At 43.4% G+C, this 18,279-nt stretch overlaps 1 protein-coding gene across 2 annotated transcripts in view; it reads left to right on the forward strand.

The window, feature by feature from the left end:
- The first annotated feature begins 16,772 nt into the window (after positions 1–16,772).
- LOC137329207 (PH and SEC7 domain-containing protein 3-like) overlaps positions 16,773–18,279 on the forward strand; it is a 333,226-nt gene continuing 331,719 nt past the window's right edge. For both annotated transcript variants that reach the window (XM_067994400.1, XM_067994401.1), the window contains exon 1: positions 16,773–17,584. In XM_067994400.1, the coding sequence (XP_067850501.1) occupies positions 16,790–17,584 (795 nt within the window). In that variant the 5' untranslated portion in view covers positions 16,773–16,789. The remainder of the gene's footprint in view (positions 17,585–18,279) is intronic.

Genomic DNA, 18,279 nt, shown 5'->3' on the forward strand with positions numbered 1-18,279 from the left:
CAGTATTTACCAGGGAGACTAACATGATGTGCATGACATTAGAAGAAGAGATTAAAAAAAGATAGAAAAACATTGAAGTTAGAATGGGGGGAGATAATTGATAAACTAATCAAACTTAGAGAGGATAAAACCCCTGGTCTGGATGGATTGCATCCATGCATATTAAAAGAAGTTGGGGAAGAGATAACAGAGGCACTATTACATGTATATAAAAATTCTTTAGAAAAGGGAATAGTGTGAGAGAACTGGCGGACAGCTAATGTGCTACCTATATTCAAAAAGTGAGATAGAACTAGTCCTGGGAACTATAGACCATTTAACTTAAAGTTGGTGGTAGGAAAGATAATGAAATCCTTACTCAAAGATGTAGTAGAAAAACATCTAGAAACTGAAAATATAATAAAGAATAGTCAGCACAGATGTCAAAACGGAACGTCATGCTTGACCAACCTTATTAAATTCTTTGAAGAAGTAACAGAAAGGGTAGACAAGGGTAATGCAATAGATGTAATATATTTGTATTTTCAAAAGGCCTTTGATGAGGTACCGCATAGTTGACTCATTACTAAGGTCAGAGCATGGGGAGTCCAGGAGACAAGTAGCAGAATGGATAACATGCTGGTTACAAAACAGAAAACAGAGAGTAGGGGTTGAAGGCAGTTACTCAGACTGGCAAAAGGTGGGAAGTGACATTCTACAAGGATCGGTGCTGGGACCACTGTTGTTCACCATTTACATAAACGATTTGGATTCGGAAATTGGAAGCACAAATTCAAAATTTGCGGATGACACCAAATTGGGGGGTATAATTAATACTGAGGAAGACTGAGGCAAAATACAGGAAGACATAAATACACTTGCAGTATAGGCATATAATTGGCAAATGAGTTTCAATATAGATAAGTGTGAGTTGGTACATTTTGGTAGAAAGAATAAGGGGGCCATATACTCCTTGGAAAATAAGAGTCTAAATGGGGTACAGGAGCAGAGGGATCTGGGGGTACATTACACAAATCACTAAAAGTAGTGACACAGGTTAATATGGCCATAAAAAAAACAAACAAAGCAATGGGGTTTATTTCTGGAGGGATAGAATTGAAAAGCAGAGAAGTTATGTTAAACTTGTTTAGAACCTTGGTTAGACCACACTTGAAGTACTGTGAACAGTTCTCCATGTTATAAAATGGATATGGAGGCACTGGAGAAGGTGCAAGAAAGATTTACTAGGATGATACCAGAACTGAGAGATTATACCTTTCAGGAAAGATTGAACAGGCTGGAGCTCTATTCTCTAGAAAAGAGAAGACTGAGGACTGACCTGATAGAGGTCTTTAAGATAATGAAAGTGGTTGATAGAGATGTTTCCACTTGCGAGGAAGACCAGAACTAGGGGCCATAAATATTAGATAGTCACTAATAAATCCAATAGGGAATTCAGAAGAAACTTCTTTATCCAGAGAGTGGTTAGAATGTGGAACTCGCTGTCACAAGGAATAGTTGAGGCAACTAGCATAGATGCATTTAAGGGGAAGCTAGATAAACACATGAGGGAGAAAGGAACAGAAGGATATGTTGATGGGGTGAGATGAAGAATGGTGGGAGGAGGCTCATGTAGACCATAAACACCGGCATGGACCCGTTGGGCCGAATGACCTGTTTCTGTGCTGTACATTCTATGTAACTTTATGTAACATAAATTATACAGTATGAGAGAGAAAGACTAAAAGAAAGCTTTTTGACTTGTTTAGCTGGAGCTTTCTTGAATTTATTCTGAGGATGTGGCCGATGGTGGCAAGGCCTGCATTTATTGCCTATCCTTAGTTGCCATTCATTGCCAGATCTGGCTGGACCACATAAAGCATTATTGGGTCCTACTCTCCTCTGCCAAAACTGTTCACTACTCCAGGATCATCCTGGAGTGCAAAGATAACCCCCGGCTTCTCTTTTACATTACAAACCATCCTCTTAAACCCCTCTCCTCTGCTCCCTCCACTCTCACCTCCAACAACAAGTGCAAGGAGCTCATGGACTTCTTTGTCATTAAGATTGAGACCATCCATTCGGCTGCCTCTGACACTTCCCTCCCTTCCCTAGCCCACCAAGCCAAACTTCCCCTAAGGCTCCCCCCTGCCCTAGCCCTGAACCCACATCTTTCTCTGTTTCTCTCTTATCTCCCCTCATGCCCTCTCCGAGCTCACCTTGTCCATGAGACCCCCATCTTCTGCTCCCTCGACCCTATTCCACCAAACTGCTGACCACCCAGCTTTCCTTCCTGGTCCCCATTTTAGCAGATAATGTTAATGGTTCCCTCTCCTCAGGTACAGTCCCCCCTCCCCTTCAAATATGCCGTCATCTCCCCTCTCCTAAAAAAAAACCCTTGGCCCCTCTGCCCTTGCAAACTACCGCCCCATCTCCAACCTCCTTTTCCTCTCAAAGACCTTGAACGTGCTGTTGCCTCCCAAATCCGTGTCCACCTTTCCCACAACTCCATGTTTGAACCCCTCCAATCAGGTTTCTGCCCCTGCCACTGCACTGAAACAGCCCTAATCAAAGTCACAAATTACATCCTATGTGACTGTGACCATGGTAAACTATCCCTCCTCATCCTTTTTGATCTGTCTTTGACATGGTTGACCACACCATACTCCTCCAATGCCTCTCCTCTCTTGTCCAGCTGGGTGGGACTGCCCTCGCCTGGTTCCATTCTTATCTATTCAGTTGTAGCCAGAGAATCACCTGCAATGGCTTTTCTTTTCGCTTCCGCAACATTACCTCTGGAGTCCCCCAAGGATCTATCCTTGGCCCCCTCTTATTTCCCATCTACATGCTGCCACTCGGTGACATCATCTGAAAACACATCAGGTTCCACGTGCATGCTGATGACACCCAGCTCTACCTCACCACCACCTCGCTCGACCCCTCCACCGCCTCTGAATTGTCACGCTTCTTGTCCAACATCGACTGCTGGATGAGCAGAAATTTCCTCCAACTAAATATTGGGAAGACCGACACCATTGTCTTTGGTCCCCGCCACAAACTCCGTTCCCTGGCCACCAACTCCATCCCTCTACCTGGCCACTGTCTGAGGCTGAACCAGACCGTTTGCAACCTTGGCATCCTATTTGACCTTGAGATGAGTTTCCGACCACATATCTGTTCCATCACCAAGACCACCTACTTCCACCTCTGTAACATTGCCTGTCTCCGCCCCTGCCTCAGCTCATCTGCTGGTTAAACCCTCACCCATGCCTTTGTTACCTCCAGACCCAACTATTCCAATTCTCTTCTGGCCGGCCTCCCACCTTGCACCCTCCGTAAACTTGAGCTCATCCAAAACTCTGCTGCCCATAACCTAACACGCACCAAGTCCCATTCACCCATCCCCCCTGTGCTCACTGACCTACATTGGCTTCCAGTCCAGCAATGCCTCAATTTTAAAATTCTTACCCTTGTTTTCAAAACCCTCCATGGCCTCACCCCTCCACCTGTTGGTAACCTCCTTCAGCCCTACAACCTTCCGAGATCTCTACACTTCTCCAATTCTTGCCTCTTGCGCATTCCCAACATTAATCGCTCCATAATTAGCGGCAGTGTCTTCAGCTGCCTAGGCCCTAAGGTCTGGAATTCTCTCTACCACTCTCTCCTCCTTTAAGACGATCCTTAAAACCTATCACTTTGACCAAGCTTTTGGTCTCCTGTCCTAATATCTCCTTTTGCCATTCAGTGTCAAATTTTGTTTGATAATCGCTCCTGTGAAGCGCTTTGGGACATTTTACTACGTTAAATGCTTTATATAAATGCAAGTTGTTGTCGTTGAGAAGGCGGTGGTGGTCTGTCTCCTTGAATCGCTGCAGTCCTTAAGGTGATGATGCATCCAAAACATTAGAAAAGGTAATTTGCTGAAATCACAAACCAACAGTCCAAAAAGGATCTTTTGTACTTGGCTTTGATTAAGACCATTCACAGTGCACAACATGCTGTGCAGTATGTCAAAGTACCTCATGTGGTGCCAGACAGGTCTACCCTGTAACCTCTGACCTTTTGGAATGAGGTAATGGTTCAAGAGCTGGAATGAGGGATGGATAATGACCCTTAGGCACACACTACTAAAGCAATAAAAAGAAAAATAATGAACGCTGGAAATCAGAGATAAAAACAGAGAATGCTAGGAATACACCTCAGTTCAATCAGAATCTGAAAGACAAAACGAGGTTCAGATATTGAATCGAGACCTTTAAACAGTCCCGTTTTCTAATGGCAGGTCATGCCTGAGCTGCTCATTTGGATGCTCATTTACATGGTGTGCATTTTACCAGCCTTTTCTGTTTTTATACTGTCACAATGCTCAGTGACAGGTTTTGGCTGAAAAAAAAGGGGGCAAAATATTTTGAACATCAGATGCCATCAGACCCTTACTGTAGATTTTTAATCCAAATGCTTGTGTATCTGCCTGTAATGGATTGTTGGTATGTTTATTTGTGATTGTGTGTGCTTGTGTAATGCAAGATATATTTGATGATGGATCAAAGTTATTGTAAAGATGCAGAAAAATCTGACGTTAGTCTCTAAGACAAGTCTTGCTGCTCCCTTCTTACAGGGAAGTAGCCCAGAGACCTCGTGAGCTCCGTGTCTGAAGCTACTATTCTGTTTAAAAACCTCTTGTTTTGATAACTGACGCAGCCTCCGGTACTAATTCACTTGGAAGTGTTTCCACAGGGTATTGACTGAGGAGAATAATTACTTGAAGAGTACGACATAATGATAAGTAAGATATTAACGCAGAATAAGTGGCAGTAATTGAAGTAATCATTCATAACTCTTTTTTTTATATAAATGGAGCTTTTCTAGTGTGGATAGTGAAACGATATAATTGCAAAACCTCCTGACCATCTGGGGTATTTCAGTATGTGATTAACTGGGCCTCAAAAAAGGAAACTGACTTCCTGTATCCAATTTGGTCAGGCTGGATAGGGAAGGCACGTTGGTACCTACAAAAAGCAGAGACTCTAATCTCATTGCACCCTTGAAATGTTACCACGGTATTTTTGAAAGAAGCCGGAGGTTTTAAACAGCTTTAATCCAACTAAACAGGACTAGCCCAGATGCTGCATTACGAGCCCCAGCGACTGATATTTTAAGACTGCAGCAGGCTCTGAACATTGGCCATTGTTAGATTTGCCTTCGAGCTTAACCTTTTCATGATTTTATGTGAAAGTTAATAACATAAAGGATATTCCCCTCTCATCTCACGCTGGACCTTTATTAGAGTTTAAAATGACATCGCTCTCCTATTTGGGGAGCAGGTGTTCTTTTACTGTTGCATCTCAGTAATGTTTTCTAGACACTTCTTTTTAAACGGACTGCAGCAGTCACAAATGTCAGGTCATTAATTTCTGAAAATGGCTCTTTAAATCTGTGAGAAAGGAAAAGGAAGGAACTTGCATTTATATAGCGCCTTTCATGACCGCAGGACATCCCAAAGTGTTTTACAGCCAATTAAGTGTTTTTGAAGTGTAGGCATTGTTGTAATGTAGGGAAACGCAGCAGCCAATTTGCGCACAGCAAGGTCCCACAAACAGTAATGAGATAATGACCAGATGATCTGTTTTTAGTGATGTTGGTTGAGGCATAAATTTTGGCCAGGACACTGGGAGAACTCTTCTGCTCTTCTTTGAAATAGTGTCATGGGATCTTTTACATGCACCTTGGTTTAAAGTCTCATCTGAAAGACAGCACTCCCAACAGTGCAGCACACCCACAGTACTGCCAAGATTACGTGCTCAAGTCTCTGGAGTAGGCCTTGAATTTATGACTTTCTGACTCAGGGGAAAGTGCTATCACTGAGTCAAAGTTGAAGCTTCTGTGGGAGTGCTCATGCCATTGGCAATGTTGGCAGTCCCACACTTCATGTGTTGTTATGCCAGTATTCTGTTCGTTAGTGTAACACAGTTAACCTATTTAATTTCAATGTGTGAATGCTTCCATTAAAACAGTAGAAAAATGTCAAACATCTGCCAACAGTGATTTCTGATCTTTCAAATTTCATTTATTTAATCTGCTCCTGAAGTTTTTTTGCATGATTTGCTTTGAGTATTTAAAAAAATGTAAAATGCAGAAAATGTTATTTTTGTGAAGAAAAAATGGATTCTTGACTTAGTGGAAAGTTATTCCTTTGCTCTGGGAGAAACCTCGGATTCTGAAATAGCCAAATAAAGTACGCCCTGAAATGTAGGCTTAAACTGTACAGTGAGACACAGCGACAAGCACGGCACCAGCTGCATTGTGGATTTTTCCAAAGTGTTGTCTTTATTTTTATCTTAGTTTTAAATTATCATTTGAATTGGTGGATGGATGAGATGATCACAATGAGGATCCTGTCACGATGCCCTCCTCTGTTTATAAACTTCTTGCAAGAAGTTTTATCTTCACAGCAAAGACTCCATTATTTTCACAAACAACATCACTGAGCTTTTCTATCAGGACTCAATATCCTCCATCTTGGGCATACTGTGCATAATTGACAGGATTCACTGCAGCAATTTGCAAAGGTTACCTCGACAGCACCTCCCTCCCTGTGACCTCTACCACCAAGAAGGACAAGAGCACCAATGTCATGGGAACACCCTCACCTCCAACTTCTCCCCCAAGCCACACACCATTCTGATATGAACATATCCATATCCGTTCCTCCATCATCACGAGGTTAATATCCTGGAATTGCCAAACAAGCACCATCGTGAGAGCACCATCTCCACAAGGGCTGCTGCGATTCAAGGAAAAGGCCCACCATCACCTCCACGGAGCAAATTTTCGGCTCAGTTGGTGGCACCCTCGCCTCTGAGTCAGAAGGTTGGAGTTCAAGCCCCTCTCCAGAGATTTGAGCACAAAATCTAGAAAAGTGTACATCAGACTGAACCTCCATTGGTGGCCTGCCAGCTGTGGGATGTTGATTGAGCTGAGAGTCAATAGTGCTCGCTGTCAAACCAGGCTGACTTACGTGCAGTCTTAAGGGAATGCCGCATGGTTGGAGGTGCTGTAAAGTGCCTTAGGACGTCCTTCGGCTGTAAAAGGCACTATATAAATGCAAGTTTTTTCTCCTTTATAACAGGCAATAAAACAGCCTTGCTAGAATCACTCACAAGCTGAGAACAAATATTAAAAGCAGTACATCATATAATGCAGAAAAATATTCACCTTCTCATCCACCTACCTGGCTCATTCTCCCTCCCCCACCTGATCTTAACATCTCTGCAGCTGCCTAATATTATGCACAGAATGTTCTTAGAAACACTGTGTCTCTCACACAGATCCAACTGCCCACCCGATAAGAACTGCTCGTAAAAACCATCAATGGCTCCTTTAATTACAGTACTGGCAAACATCAGTCAGCAAATTAAACTTCCAGGAAATCTCATTTTGGGGAGCGAAGTGTAAGGGAAAAAAAGCTTTTTAAAAAAAAATCCAGCAACTCTTTTAAAACTATTTCTGTATTATATTCCCCCGAGTCCTCAGCACAAACCAAACGCCGTGATGTATGTAGATTTCAGGACTCGGGCAGTTTTGAGTTGTCTATTAAAAAATAATTAAATGACATTAACTATAAGAAGTCTGACAGAAAACAAGTTTCTCTGCTTCCCTGGAACATATGGGTTATCCTCCTCCCTTCTGTGAGATTCAGGGGTCTCCATACAGACGGTGTATGGTTAATTTGAGCTGATTTGGCTGGACACTATGAATGAAGAGTCTCTAGGGGAACAATGCGTTGGGAAGAATCTGTTGTAATTGCTTACACTGCAGCCTGCCAGCCAGCCAGCCATCTGTAAAAGCTTGGCCATAAAGTGGCGACTGTGCCGTTAATTTCGGTATATTCTGACTGCTGCCACCGGTAGGTTACTGCAGCTCCTTGGGGGAGAATGTGAAACCCTTCCTGTTTTGGCCCTGTGTCAATTGGAGAAGGAGGAGGAGGGTTGGGGTGGGTTGCTGAGAGGCGGGCTCCTTTAAGGTAGAGTGATACTCGAGGGGGGGTCACTGAGGCCTCAGGAAGAAACAGGGAAAGGTCTGACAACGAGCGTCTGTCAGAATGACTGAGGAAACGGCCAGAAGTGGGCAGCTAATGAGTGACTGCTAAGACTGCCCCGTTCTGCTCACCACTTTCAGTCCTGGCAGTTTCGTGATTGCTTTTATTTAATGGGAACTTCCAATTTATTGTAATAATACAGGAATAATTGAAGCTGCATGGGAGCCCCTTAAACTGCAGTGCAGAACAAAAAAATCCAGCCAGACTTTGGCAAGAGGCTGTTCTTCAGGGAAAGCAATTTTTTTCTGGGACTTTTTTACTGGGCTAAATCTTCCTCAATATGGTAAGTGCTTGTTTCATCTCTGAGCCCTGCTGCCAAATTCATCTCATGGACCTGGGGCAGGAAGCTGCCTGAAATGTTTTGTTAACATTCACTGCGGACCCTTATATCAGAGTGAGAGAGAAAAAAATACACTCTGCAATGTAGCTTTGTGGCTTTTGGGTCGTTTATTTAACCGTGATAACATCTTGAGCGGGAGCTCAGATATAAACAAGTAGTAATGGAAAGCGATGTTGCTTTAAAGTATAAAACGTGTGTAAGTTTGTAGGTTCCCATTGCTTTATTATGGGGGGGGGAGGGTGATTCCTTATTGGCTTTTTATTTTTCATTTCTCTTTTTATTAAACTGACATTTATAGGATAGATCTACATATCTGTGCAAAAATAACAGTAGTTTTGTGCTTCGGTATTTAATCACACTGCAAACATAACAATCTGTGAGTCTGAGTTTTTGAAAGTGCAGGGCTAAAACTCCAGTTCTGTTGGTGCTGGCTGGGCTCTTTGTGAATCTTTCTGTGAAGACTACACCCAGAGCAGGCGAGAACATAAATGATGCTGTGTACACTTACTCCTTTTACCTTTTCACTCTTCTGGGCTGCATAATAGGTTTTCAGTTACCATGAGGAGAAAGAAAAGTTTATTCAGTCATTGAATGACAAAGTTTCCAGACTATTGCTGACACTGAACTTTTGTGTCTACAGAAACATTTGCCACTATGTATAAAGCTGGAAACGTAGTGCTTTCAACTCCCATTATTTATTGTCTTCTAACAAGCAAACTGGGAGAATAGGAGTGCTCACAGAAAAACACAGAGCAAGTTACACTCCGGAAAACCATTGAGACTTTATTGATCTTCGTTAGAGCTCATCGCCGAAGTATTTATTAGCTCTTTTATAAAACAAAAACCTGCCCGTGTTTCTGTTATTTTTAAGCATTCGACTTGTAATCAAGGAATGATGTCAGACTAATAAACGTTTTAGTGAACATCCCCCCCAGACAGAGAGCTCATTTCACAGGGTAAGGCTGTATATGTGTTCCTGAATGAATCAAATATAACGTTTTCATTAACAACAACTTTTCGTTCAACTTTTTCTTGGTTGGAATGTGAACTCAATCAGAGTCTGTATTTTGCCTAGTTGCTTTCCAGCACTTTTACCTAATCTAGGATTTGTAGTAATTCAGTACTATAGAACCATACAGGTTTACAGCAGGTAGGGAGGCCATTTGGCCCATCCTGTCTGTGCCGGCTGTTTGCTAGAAGAATCTAAAACTAATTCCATTGCCCTACTCTCCCCATAGCCCTGCATCTTCCTCTGGTTCAAATATTTATCCAGTTTTCCCTTTAAAAGATGCAATGGTTTCTGCCTCAACCACTCCCTGTGGCAAAATAGTCCATGATCCAACAACCCTCTGCGGAAAGAAATTTCTCCGAACCTCTCTCCTCGCTTTCTTGGTAACAGTTTTAAATTGATGACCCCCCTCGTCACTGACTTGCCAACCAGATGAAATAATCTTTCCCAACTCACCCTATCAAAACCATTCATATTTTTAAAAACCTCTAGAAAATCTCCTCTTCAGCCTTCTCTGCTCCAATGTAAATAGTCCAAGTATCTTGAGTCTTTCCTCATAATTATAGTTTCTCATCCCTGGCATTCTCCTGATGAATCTACGCTCTCTATGGTTTTAATGTCCTTTCTATAATGGGACACCCAAAACTACACGAAGTACTCTAACTAGTCTAAACAATGTTTTGTATAAGTTTATCATTACTTCTTAACTCTTGTACTCTGTGGGGTCGAAATCCATCTAGGGCCATATCGCATCGGCCCCTCGTTATACGCCCGAAATTCAGTTCCATTGAAGTCAATGGAATGTCGAGTGGGGGCATAACAGGTGGTCGATGTGATACCGCCTGTTTTGCATGGCCTCCCGAGATGGATTTCTACTCCTGTGTCTCTATTTCTAAAACCTAAAATGCTGTTGGTTTTTTTATGGCTTTATTTACAGTTTGCCTGACGCCTTGTTTGCACATTGATAAGTTAGAGATGTGTTTTCAAAGGAATCAGAATGCCAGCCTGAGCACTGGGTGTGTGGATGAGATGGTGTCACATTTACCAAGACAGTCTTTAGATAGATGCCAGTGATGAGTGGGCGGGCACTTCATTTGCATGGGGACAGCAGGCATCTATGCCACTGCGGGTACATTTCTGGCACTCGCCTGCCCCATGTGGCTGGAAAATTCAGCGTCTGCCATTGGGGAGAGGTTGTCAGGGCCTCATGCCTGAAACATTGGGCCATGTTCCCTTCAGCCCCATGTGCACAGGGGTTGGGGGTCCAATCCAATAATAATTTTTAAAAATCGCCTACCCTTTCTTTGGGTGTCTTCTTGCCTGGACTTTCCTGTTGAAGCCCATTTACATCCATCTCAGTCGGTGTCTCGGCCCCTACTCCGGGTCCTGACTGAGCCAGTGAAGTGGCATCTCCCAGTGTAGGGAGCCTTCACCAGCCCCCCCCCCTTTCCCTCTAGGGCCTCACCCTGACATCATCGGCCTTTTATTGCATATAGAAGTTCCATCCCACCACTTTACAAGGTCGATTGGCCATTGTCTGAATCGGTGGGGACTCACAGCTACCATTTTCCAGTGGGTTCTGGATGTCCATCAGAACCTCTGAGGAAATTGAGGGGCTACTTCTATTTTTAACCTTTCCTTTCTGTGCTCAGCCAGCTCAGGAATGGAACACTTTCCATTACAGGCCTGTATCAAGCACTTTGTGTAGCATGTTTTGCTGCAGACTAAAGCTCCCTCTACTTTGTCCCAGCAATGTGCCTTCGTCCAACCTCAGAAAAACACCCCCTACTGTATCAATCTGACCTTTCTTCCGCTTTCCATGACTTTCGTGCCAAGTTAGGGGTACTTTTGTGCTGTAGGTCTGTGCCCACCAGGAGCTGGAATCGGAGTGCTCAAACTGACCCCACGTATGACCCTTTCAGCCAACAGCAGAGATTTTCTTACACTTTGGGCTGGTTCCAGAAACCAGTGTCTAACCCACTTCTAGATGCACTTTTTCTGGTCTGCCAATACTTGTGGAGAGTTTATCCAGTTGCTTAAAGTCACTGAGGTAATTTTTGTTGTTGTAATATTAAATATATCTCTGTTCTTAGAAATCCAGTGAGGCAGTTCTCTTGCAGGGACAATCATACGGAGAACAACAACTCCTCTGATGCATTTTGGATAACCCATGTACACTTATGATAATGAAGGCACTAAAGTATATAACTCATTAATTGCAAAAATATAAGTGAACTGTTTTTTAAATCACTTAATTTCTGAATTTTGCAGTCTCTCCCCTTTTTGTCCTGAAGGCATTGACTCCTTGTTGTTCGGTTCCACATCTGCTGCTTTCCTTTCGATACCTTGCCCAAGTGGCCATTATTCAGGGAAAATAGTGATGAGTTTGAAGTGCAGTCTCTGTGCCTATTGGGTGCTTATCACCACATCGATCCCACATTCTGCACACAAATGGGGGAATTTTAACTTTGGGTGATAGTGTAAAATGGGCAATATTGAATTAGCCGCCCGTTACACACCACGCCAGAATTTCCTTTCTATTGAAGTCAATGGAAGAGAAAATTCGTCAGGGCACATAATGGCGGCCAATTCAGTAACGTCTGTTTTACACTATCGCCCAATGTTAGGATTACCCCCTAAAGTTCCATGACAGGCTTTCAAACTAACTAAATGAAGGAACAAAATTCTGAAAGCATTGCAAGCTGAAAAGTGATGATCCCTGTCAGGCCAAAAGAGTTTCAGACAGCAAGTTAAACTTTACAAGGCAGGACTGCCAATAGACTCAACAGAACAAAGTGTTTGGTTGTTCTTCTGTAATAACCTAAACCTAATGGCAAATTCATGACATTCACAAGAACTGTCTGAAGCAAAAGTAGTTAGTATCCATTTTCCTCAAGAATACACCAGTTCTTTATACAGCAGTGAGCCTTGTCCAGCTCCTAGCTCCCAGACATGTTGTAATGTCTTAGTTATAGAGATCCACTTGGACCACTAACCAGTGGTCTCCTGGCTGTACACAGGAACCAGGAATGTTTGATAGAATTTATCAGGGTGTTCCACTTTGAGATCTTTTAGGGACATTGACGCTATAGGGTGTGGATGTAGACTCTTGTATATTTTTAGTGAAATACATACAGCCATTTGGAAATGTTTTGAACGGGAGTATTAGATGTATAAATCGAAGAACGCAACTAAGAGGGTTAAGTTCTGAGGACAGGTTGCATAGACTAGGCTTGTATTCCCTTGAGTATAGATGATTAAGGGGTGATCTAATTGAAGTGTTTAAGATGGTTAAAGGATTTGATAGGGTAGATAGTGAGAAATTATTTCTTCTGATGGGGGAGTCCAGAACAAGGGGACATAACCTTAAAATTAGAGCTAGGCTGTCCAGGGATGATGTCAGGAAGCACTTCCTCACACAAAGGGTAGAGGAAATCTGGAACTATCTCCCCCAAAAAGCAGTTGAGGCTGGGGTCAACTGAAAATTTCAAAACTGATATTGATAGACTTTTGTTAGGCAATGGTATTAAGGGATATGGAACCAAGGCGGATAAATGGACTTAAGATACAAATCAGCCATGATCTAATTGAATGGCGGAACAGGCTCGAGGGGCTGAATGGCCTACTCCTTTTCCTATGTTCCTAATATGTTTGTTGTGCTGACCTAAAATGAGCCAGAGTTAACTTTGTGAAACTGACTGGGCACCAGTGTGATAACTTGAAATTTTGCAGTGTATGGCGCAGCTTCCAGTTGTTAAGTCGATTGTAGTAATCTACGATGGGTGGAAGCCCTGCTGAGCTGACTGGGAATGGCAGAAGACCAAAATCAAGTTCAGACTTTTCTCAATGTTCCCACGAGTTTTCTCTGATTCCATGTGGGCTGCCTTCATGGGAGACTTTGTACAACAGACAGAAGAGAAGAAACCACAAAGTGAGAAGAAATGGAGGTGTGAGAGACACCACAGAAAGAGAAAAGAGAAAGGAAAGTCAAAGAGAGTCAAGCACACAGAAACAAAGTGACAGGACGATAAAGAAGTAAACAACAGCAAAGACTTGCATTTATATACTGCCTTTTATCATAATAAAACGTCCCAAGATGCTTCACAGGAGCATAAACTGACAAAATTTGACACCAAGCCAAACAAGGAGATATTGAGATGGGCGACTAAAAGCTTTATCAAAGAGGTAGGTTTTAAGGAGCATCTTAAAGGAGGAGAGAGAGGTAGCGAGATTTAGGGAGGGAATTCCAGAGCTTAAAGTAAAGGGAAATTCTGGACAGAAATTTTCTTGTGGCTGATATGATTTCCAGCTGAGAGCCACAATTACTGCATGAAATACATTCTACTTAAAGAATGCTGGGTCCTTTCCCCTCTGCAGCCAGGGTTTAAATCCAGCTGATAGTCATCACTTGAAACGCTGCTTCAGTATATCAATGGTGAGCTTGATGATGCTGAGTTTGGTGAATGCCAGCACCTCATTATACCTGGGTTCAGCTGGTGTCCCTGGCTGCTGGAGAAGTGTCCTGAGCCATGCCTGCCCAGGGTAGCCTTGATTGCACAGAAGCCACCTTTTGGTGTTTAAATATGGATATGAAATGAAAGCATTGTAACAGCTGAGCATGGACTTGCAATGATGATTGATGCAAATGAGCTGAACTTTTGGGGTGGAATCCTTTCCTTTAGGTAGTGACATTGTACAAGTGAGTACGTAGGACCATTTGGCTGCAATGTGTCAGCTATAACTCAGTGGGTAGCACTCTCGCCTCTGTAGTCAGAAGGTTGTGGGTTCAAGCCCCACTCCGAGACTTGAGCATATTATCTAGGCTGATACTTCAGTGCTGCACTGAGGGAGTGCTGCACTGTCGGAAGTGCCGTCTTCTGGATGTTACTTGTCTTCCCAATCAGGTAGATGTATTTCTATGTATAACCTCCGGCCAATTGCACAGCCCTCCCAGGCTGTTATTGGTTAGCCATGAAGAAAGAGATGAAATTGTTCACTTGAGTAAACAAGGCATCAGGTACCTGTTTTCATACCTATGAGCAACTGTTTGGCTTTTGTTGCTGTTGTCCCCAGATTTGGCTGGAATGACCCCAAAGCATAAAGAGGTCAGGTGTGACCGTGAAGGCCATGGGCAGTGCTGTACCCGTGGAGAGGTTTGGCTGCAAGTCAAATTGGAGCATGTGGTATAACTCTGCCCTCGGGCAGTACCTGCTTCAACGCTGCCCTCATCCTGAACCTGACTGTAGCTGATTCTGCTCTTACGCAGAACCCAAACCCTGAGCCTGCTCTCGGAGTTTATCTGACTCTCAATCTGCCCCAGACCGATTCTGCTTTCAGGCAGTACCCGACCCAATCCTGCTCTCACGCAGAAACCGATCTGCCCCAACCCCTTTCGCAGACAGTGCCTACCTCAATCTAACCTCACTCTTGGGCAGTAGCCAACGTGACCCCACTCTCAGTCACTACCTGACCTGACCCTATTCTCAGGCACTACCTGACCTGACCCTATTCTCAGACACGATCTGACCTGACCCTATTCTCAGGCACTACCTGACCTGACCCTATTCTCAGGCACTACCTGACCTGACCCTATTCTCAGGCACTACCTGACCTGACCCTATTCTCAGGCACTACCTGACCTGACCCTGTTCTCAGGCACTACCCGACCTGACCCTATTCTCAGACATTACCCGACCTGACCAAGTGGGGATTAAGGAGTAGTGAACAGGTCACCTGTCCTTCTGGAGGATGACGTGCCTTTTCTAAAAAAAAGTTTCTTGGGAAATTATTCATAATCATTAAAACAAACTCTAATTAATTACTTATTCTCATAAAATTAATCTATTTATAAAACTGCTATTTTTAAAAATTGGTTTTTATTGATAACTAATGTCTAAGTTTAACTGTTTCAAATTCATAGCTTTGGCTTGGAGCTGTGCCTCATCTTTTTATTGTGGTCAACCAGCAATACGATTCTATCCCCATCACAGAACATAACTTAACTCTGGACCGTACTCAGATCCCCGGTTAACAGAGGCTCGATTCTACCAAAAGTCATCAGTTTTGCAGAGTGTCCCTAAACACTCTTTGTGTGGAGGCTGCTTTCCACAAACAGTCTTGTAAGCAATCAGTAAATATTATTCGTCAGCCTCCTCCGCATGCCAGTTTGTCCCTGGAGATTATTTTATGGCTGCTCTGCTCAGACCAAAGTGTAGGCGAGTTTTCAATGAATGCCAGATGCAGCCAGACCTGTTTTACTGTGTGTGTGTGTGTGTGTGTGCTTGCTCTGCGAGTAGTACCCCAAGGTCCCATGTTTAGGCTGGAGACCCAGCACACATGAGAGACACCTTGACCTGCGAAGTAAGTAAATGAACTCTTTCAGCAAGTTATATAAAACAGTCTGCAGAGAAAGAAATGACATTGAACACTGGCCGCAGTAAGACTACAATGGGGCTCTTGTTTTGTGGGAGTGGGGTCAATTTTTTTTTGGTCAACTTGTACCATCTGCATTGAAAGTACTTTACTCCGTGTCCATGGCAGTTGTAAGAAGATTTGCTCAGAAAAAGAATTAAGGGCCATATTTAATACAGCACAGGCGTAAACATCAGGATGACTAAATTACTGATGCTCTTAACTTGGCTGCTTCCTTCGGCGATTTCATCAGAACGAAATCTACACGGTGACCTCAACACTGATTTGATGTGTTGGTCTCTCACTGGTGGCTTCACCGAAGGATTGGAAATAGCAATGAGGCATGGTCCAGTGGCACAAGTGTGTGTGTCAGTTAAAGGATTTCTAAAGAGCGCTGCGCTTTAAACAACCAGCGTGCTTATTGCAACAGAAATCATTTGTCTCCAGCAAAATTTGGCAAGTAGCAAATCCAGCTGTGGTTTGGTGAATTAGAAAGGTTGAATTTGATGGGTGCGGGTTTAAAGTGCATACTTCTAAGTAACTTCTCTAAGTTGTTGCTTGAATATGTCATTAAACTAACCGAACAGGGAAACGTTACACCCTTTGGTTTTGGAGGGCTGTATTTACCGTGATGATGAAGATATCGGCAATGGGACTCCCAATGGTTAATGTTTCTGATGCCTGGCTGATGATTGCTTATTGCTCTGAATGTTTCAATATGCTACAATTCTTCAGAGTAATTTTAAATGCTGAGGAATAAACATGGTGCGATTGCAATTGTAATCTTTATATTTGATGCAATGACAAGAATATGAACAGCACCCTTTATTTGCTTTATTTGCAGTTTAAATTTGCAGTTTTGTACGTTATTACCGTTTGGCATTTTTTTTGCTCTTTTTTTTGCTTTAGGAAGTCCTCCCTTCAACGAACTGGATAATTATATGAACGGGAAATGGCTGAGAAACAACAGGTCAAGACTTCCTTCCTTTTCGTTAGGCTGCAGTCCCCAACCAAGCCAGCTGGTCAAACCGGGCCTTTTGAATCGAGCTGCACAAAGAGCAACGGACGGGAAGCTGGTTCGCTTCTCACCAGGAATGGACTGGTGATTGACACCCGGGGGGTGGCCGCTGGTTTCCATGGCAACCACAAACAGTTCTGCGGTGGGCTGTGCAATAATGGCCAACATGAGCGAGGAATTGGCCCGTGGTCAACTGGGCTATCTCATGGATCGTGTCTTGGTGGCAACGTCCGAACCAACGATGGGTGTCAGGTCCGTTCAAGGGGAAGCCTGTCTCCCACACTCGAACTCTCAGCCAGTCACCCTGGCTGCAAGAGTATAAACTTCCTGGATTTGGTGACGTCCAACACAAGACCTCAGTCTGGAGCAAGCTCAGAGGAAACTGCGAAATCCCGGCAGCAGCGACAATCTCCAGTGTCTCCGTCTGGAGCAGCCACAAACTATTCCTCAACTGCTGGCTCCTGGCATCCGACCCCACAACATGTGTCCAGCTCCAGAAAGGACGGGGTCAGGTGGAAAGTAGAAGTAAGCAAGCCTAACGTTTTTGAGGCACCCATCTTTTGCCAGTCTCCCCATTCAGGGAATCAAAGATTTACCTCTGGCGTTGTGGACTGGTTACCAAAACCAGCTGGCATACATCAAGAGAACAGGGCATGCCACTCGACAACCCCTGCTCCCAGGTTCTCCAGGACAACCAGCTCTCCAACAAGTCCAAATACACTACAAAAGGTAAGGCTGTAGGAATATACTATGCTCTAGTGTTTAAGACCCTCTGTAGATTTCAGGATTTCTGCAAATTTGTCTAAATGTAAAATATCCAATAGTGTTCCAATGGCACTGGACGCATGACATGAGGTGTTTAACACAAAGTGCAATTAACAATGTAATTCTGTTGACATTCAATGTGCATATGCAGGTTAAATTACAATGTCGAATTACATAGAGTATACTGAAGCAAGATCTCTTCAAGATACTGATAGAATATTGTTCAGATGCAATTTGCAGCTGTTGGGTTCAATGCAGCGAATTTTAGGAACAATTTACAGGAACAGTGGGATGATGTTCATTTAATAGAACAGACTTTGGGATTCTGATAATAAAATCACAGCCCTGATTTTAACTTAACCCACCTGGCAGGAATGGTCGGGTCGGATTCCCATTGTACATCCCTCCAGATTGGAGAGTAAAAGCAGGCAGGGTGAAAAACAAGTATCCGATCCAAACCTTCCTCGTTCTGGCCAGATGGGTTGGGTTAAAATCTGGGCTACATTGCCCAGTTCTGTGAACGAATGGGGTCAGGGGCTCAGTGCATGTAGATTCTTTTTACTCAAATATTGTGAATTGAATGGAAAATACCAGGGATTGCTATATGGGGTATACACAGTTTCAGTTGTGAGGAAATACTGTGAATTTGCCAGTCAATC

Source organism: Heptranchias perlo, chromosome 1, assembly GCF_035084215.1.
Source record: "Heptranchias perlo isolate sHepPer1 chromosome 1, sHepPer1.hap1, whole genome shotgun sequence".
In the NCBI taxonomy this organism is placed as follows: domain Eukaryota; kingdom Metazoa; phylum Chordata; class Chondrichthyes; order Hexanchiformes; family Hexanchidae; genus Heptranchias; species Heptranchias perlo.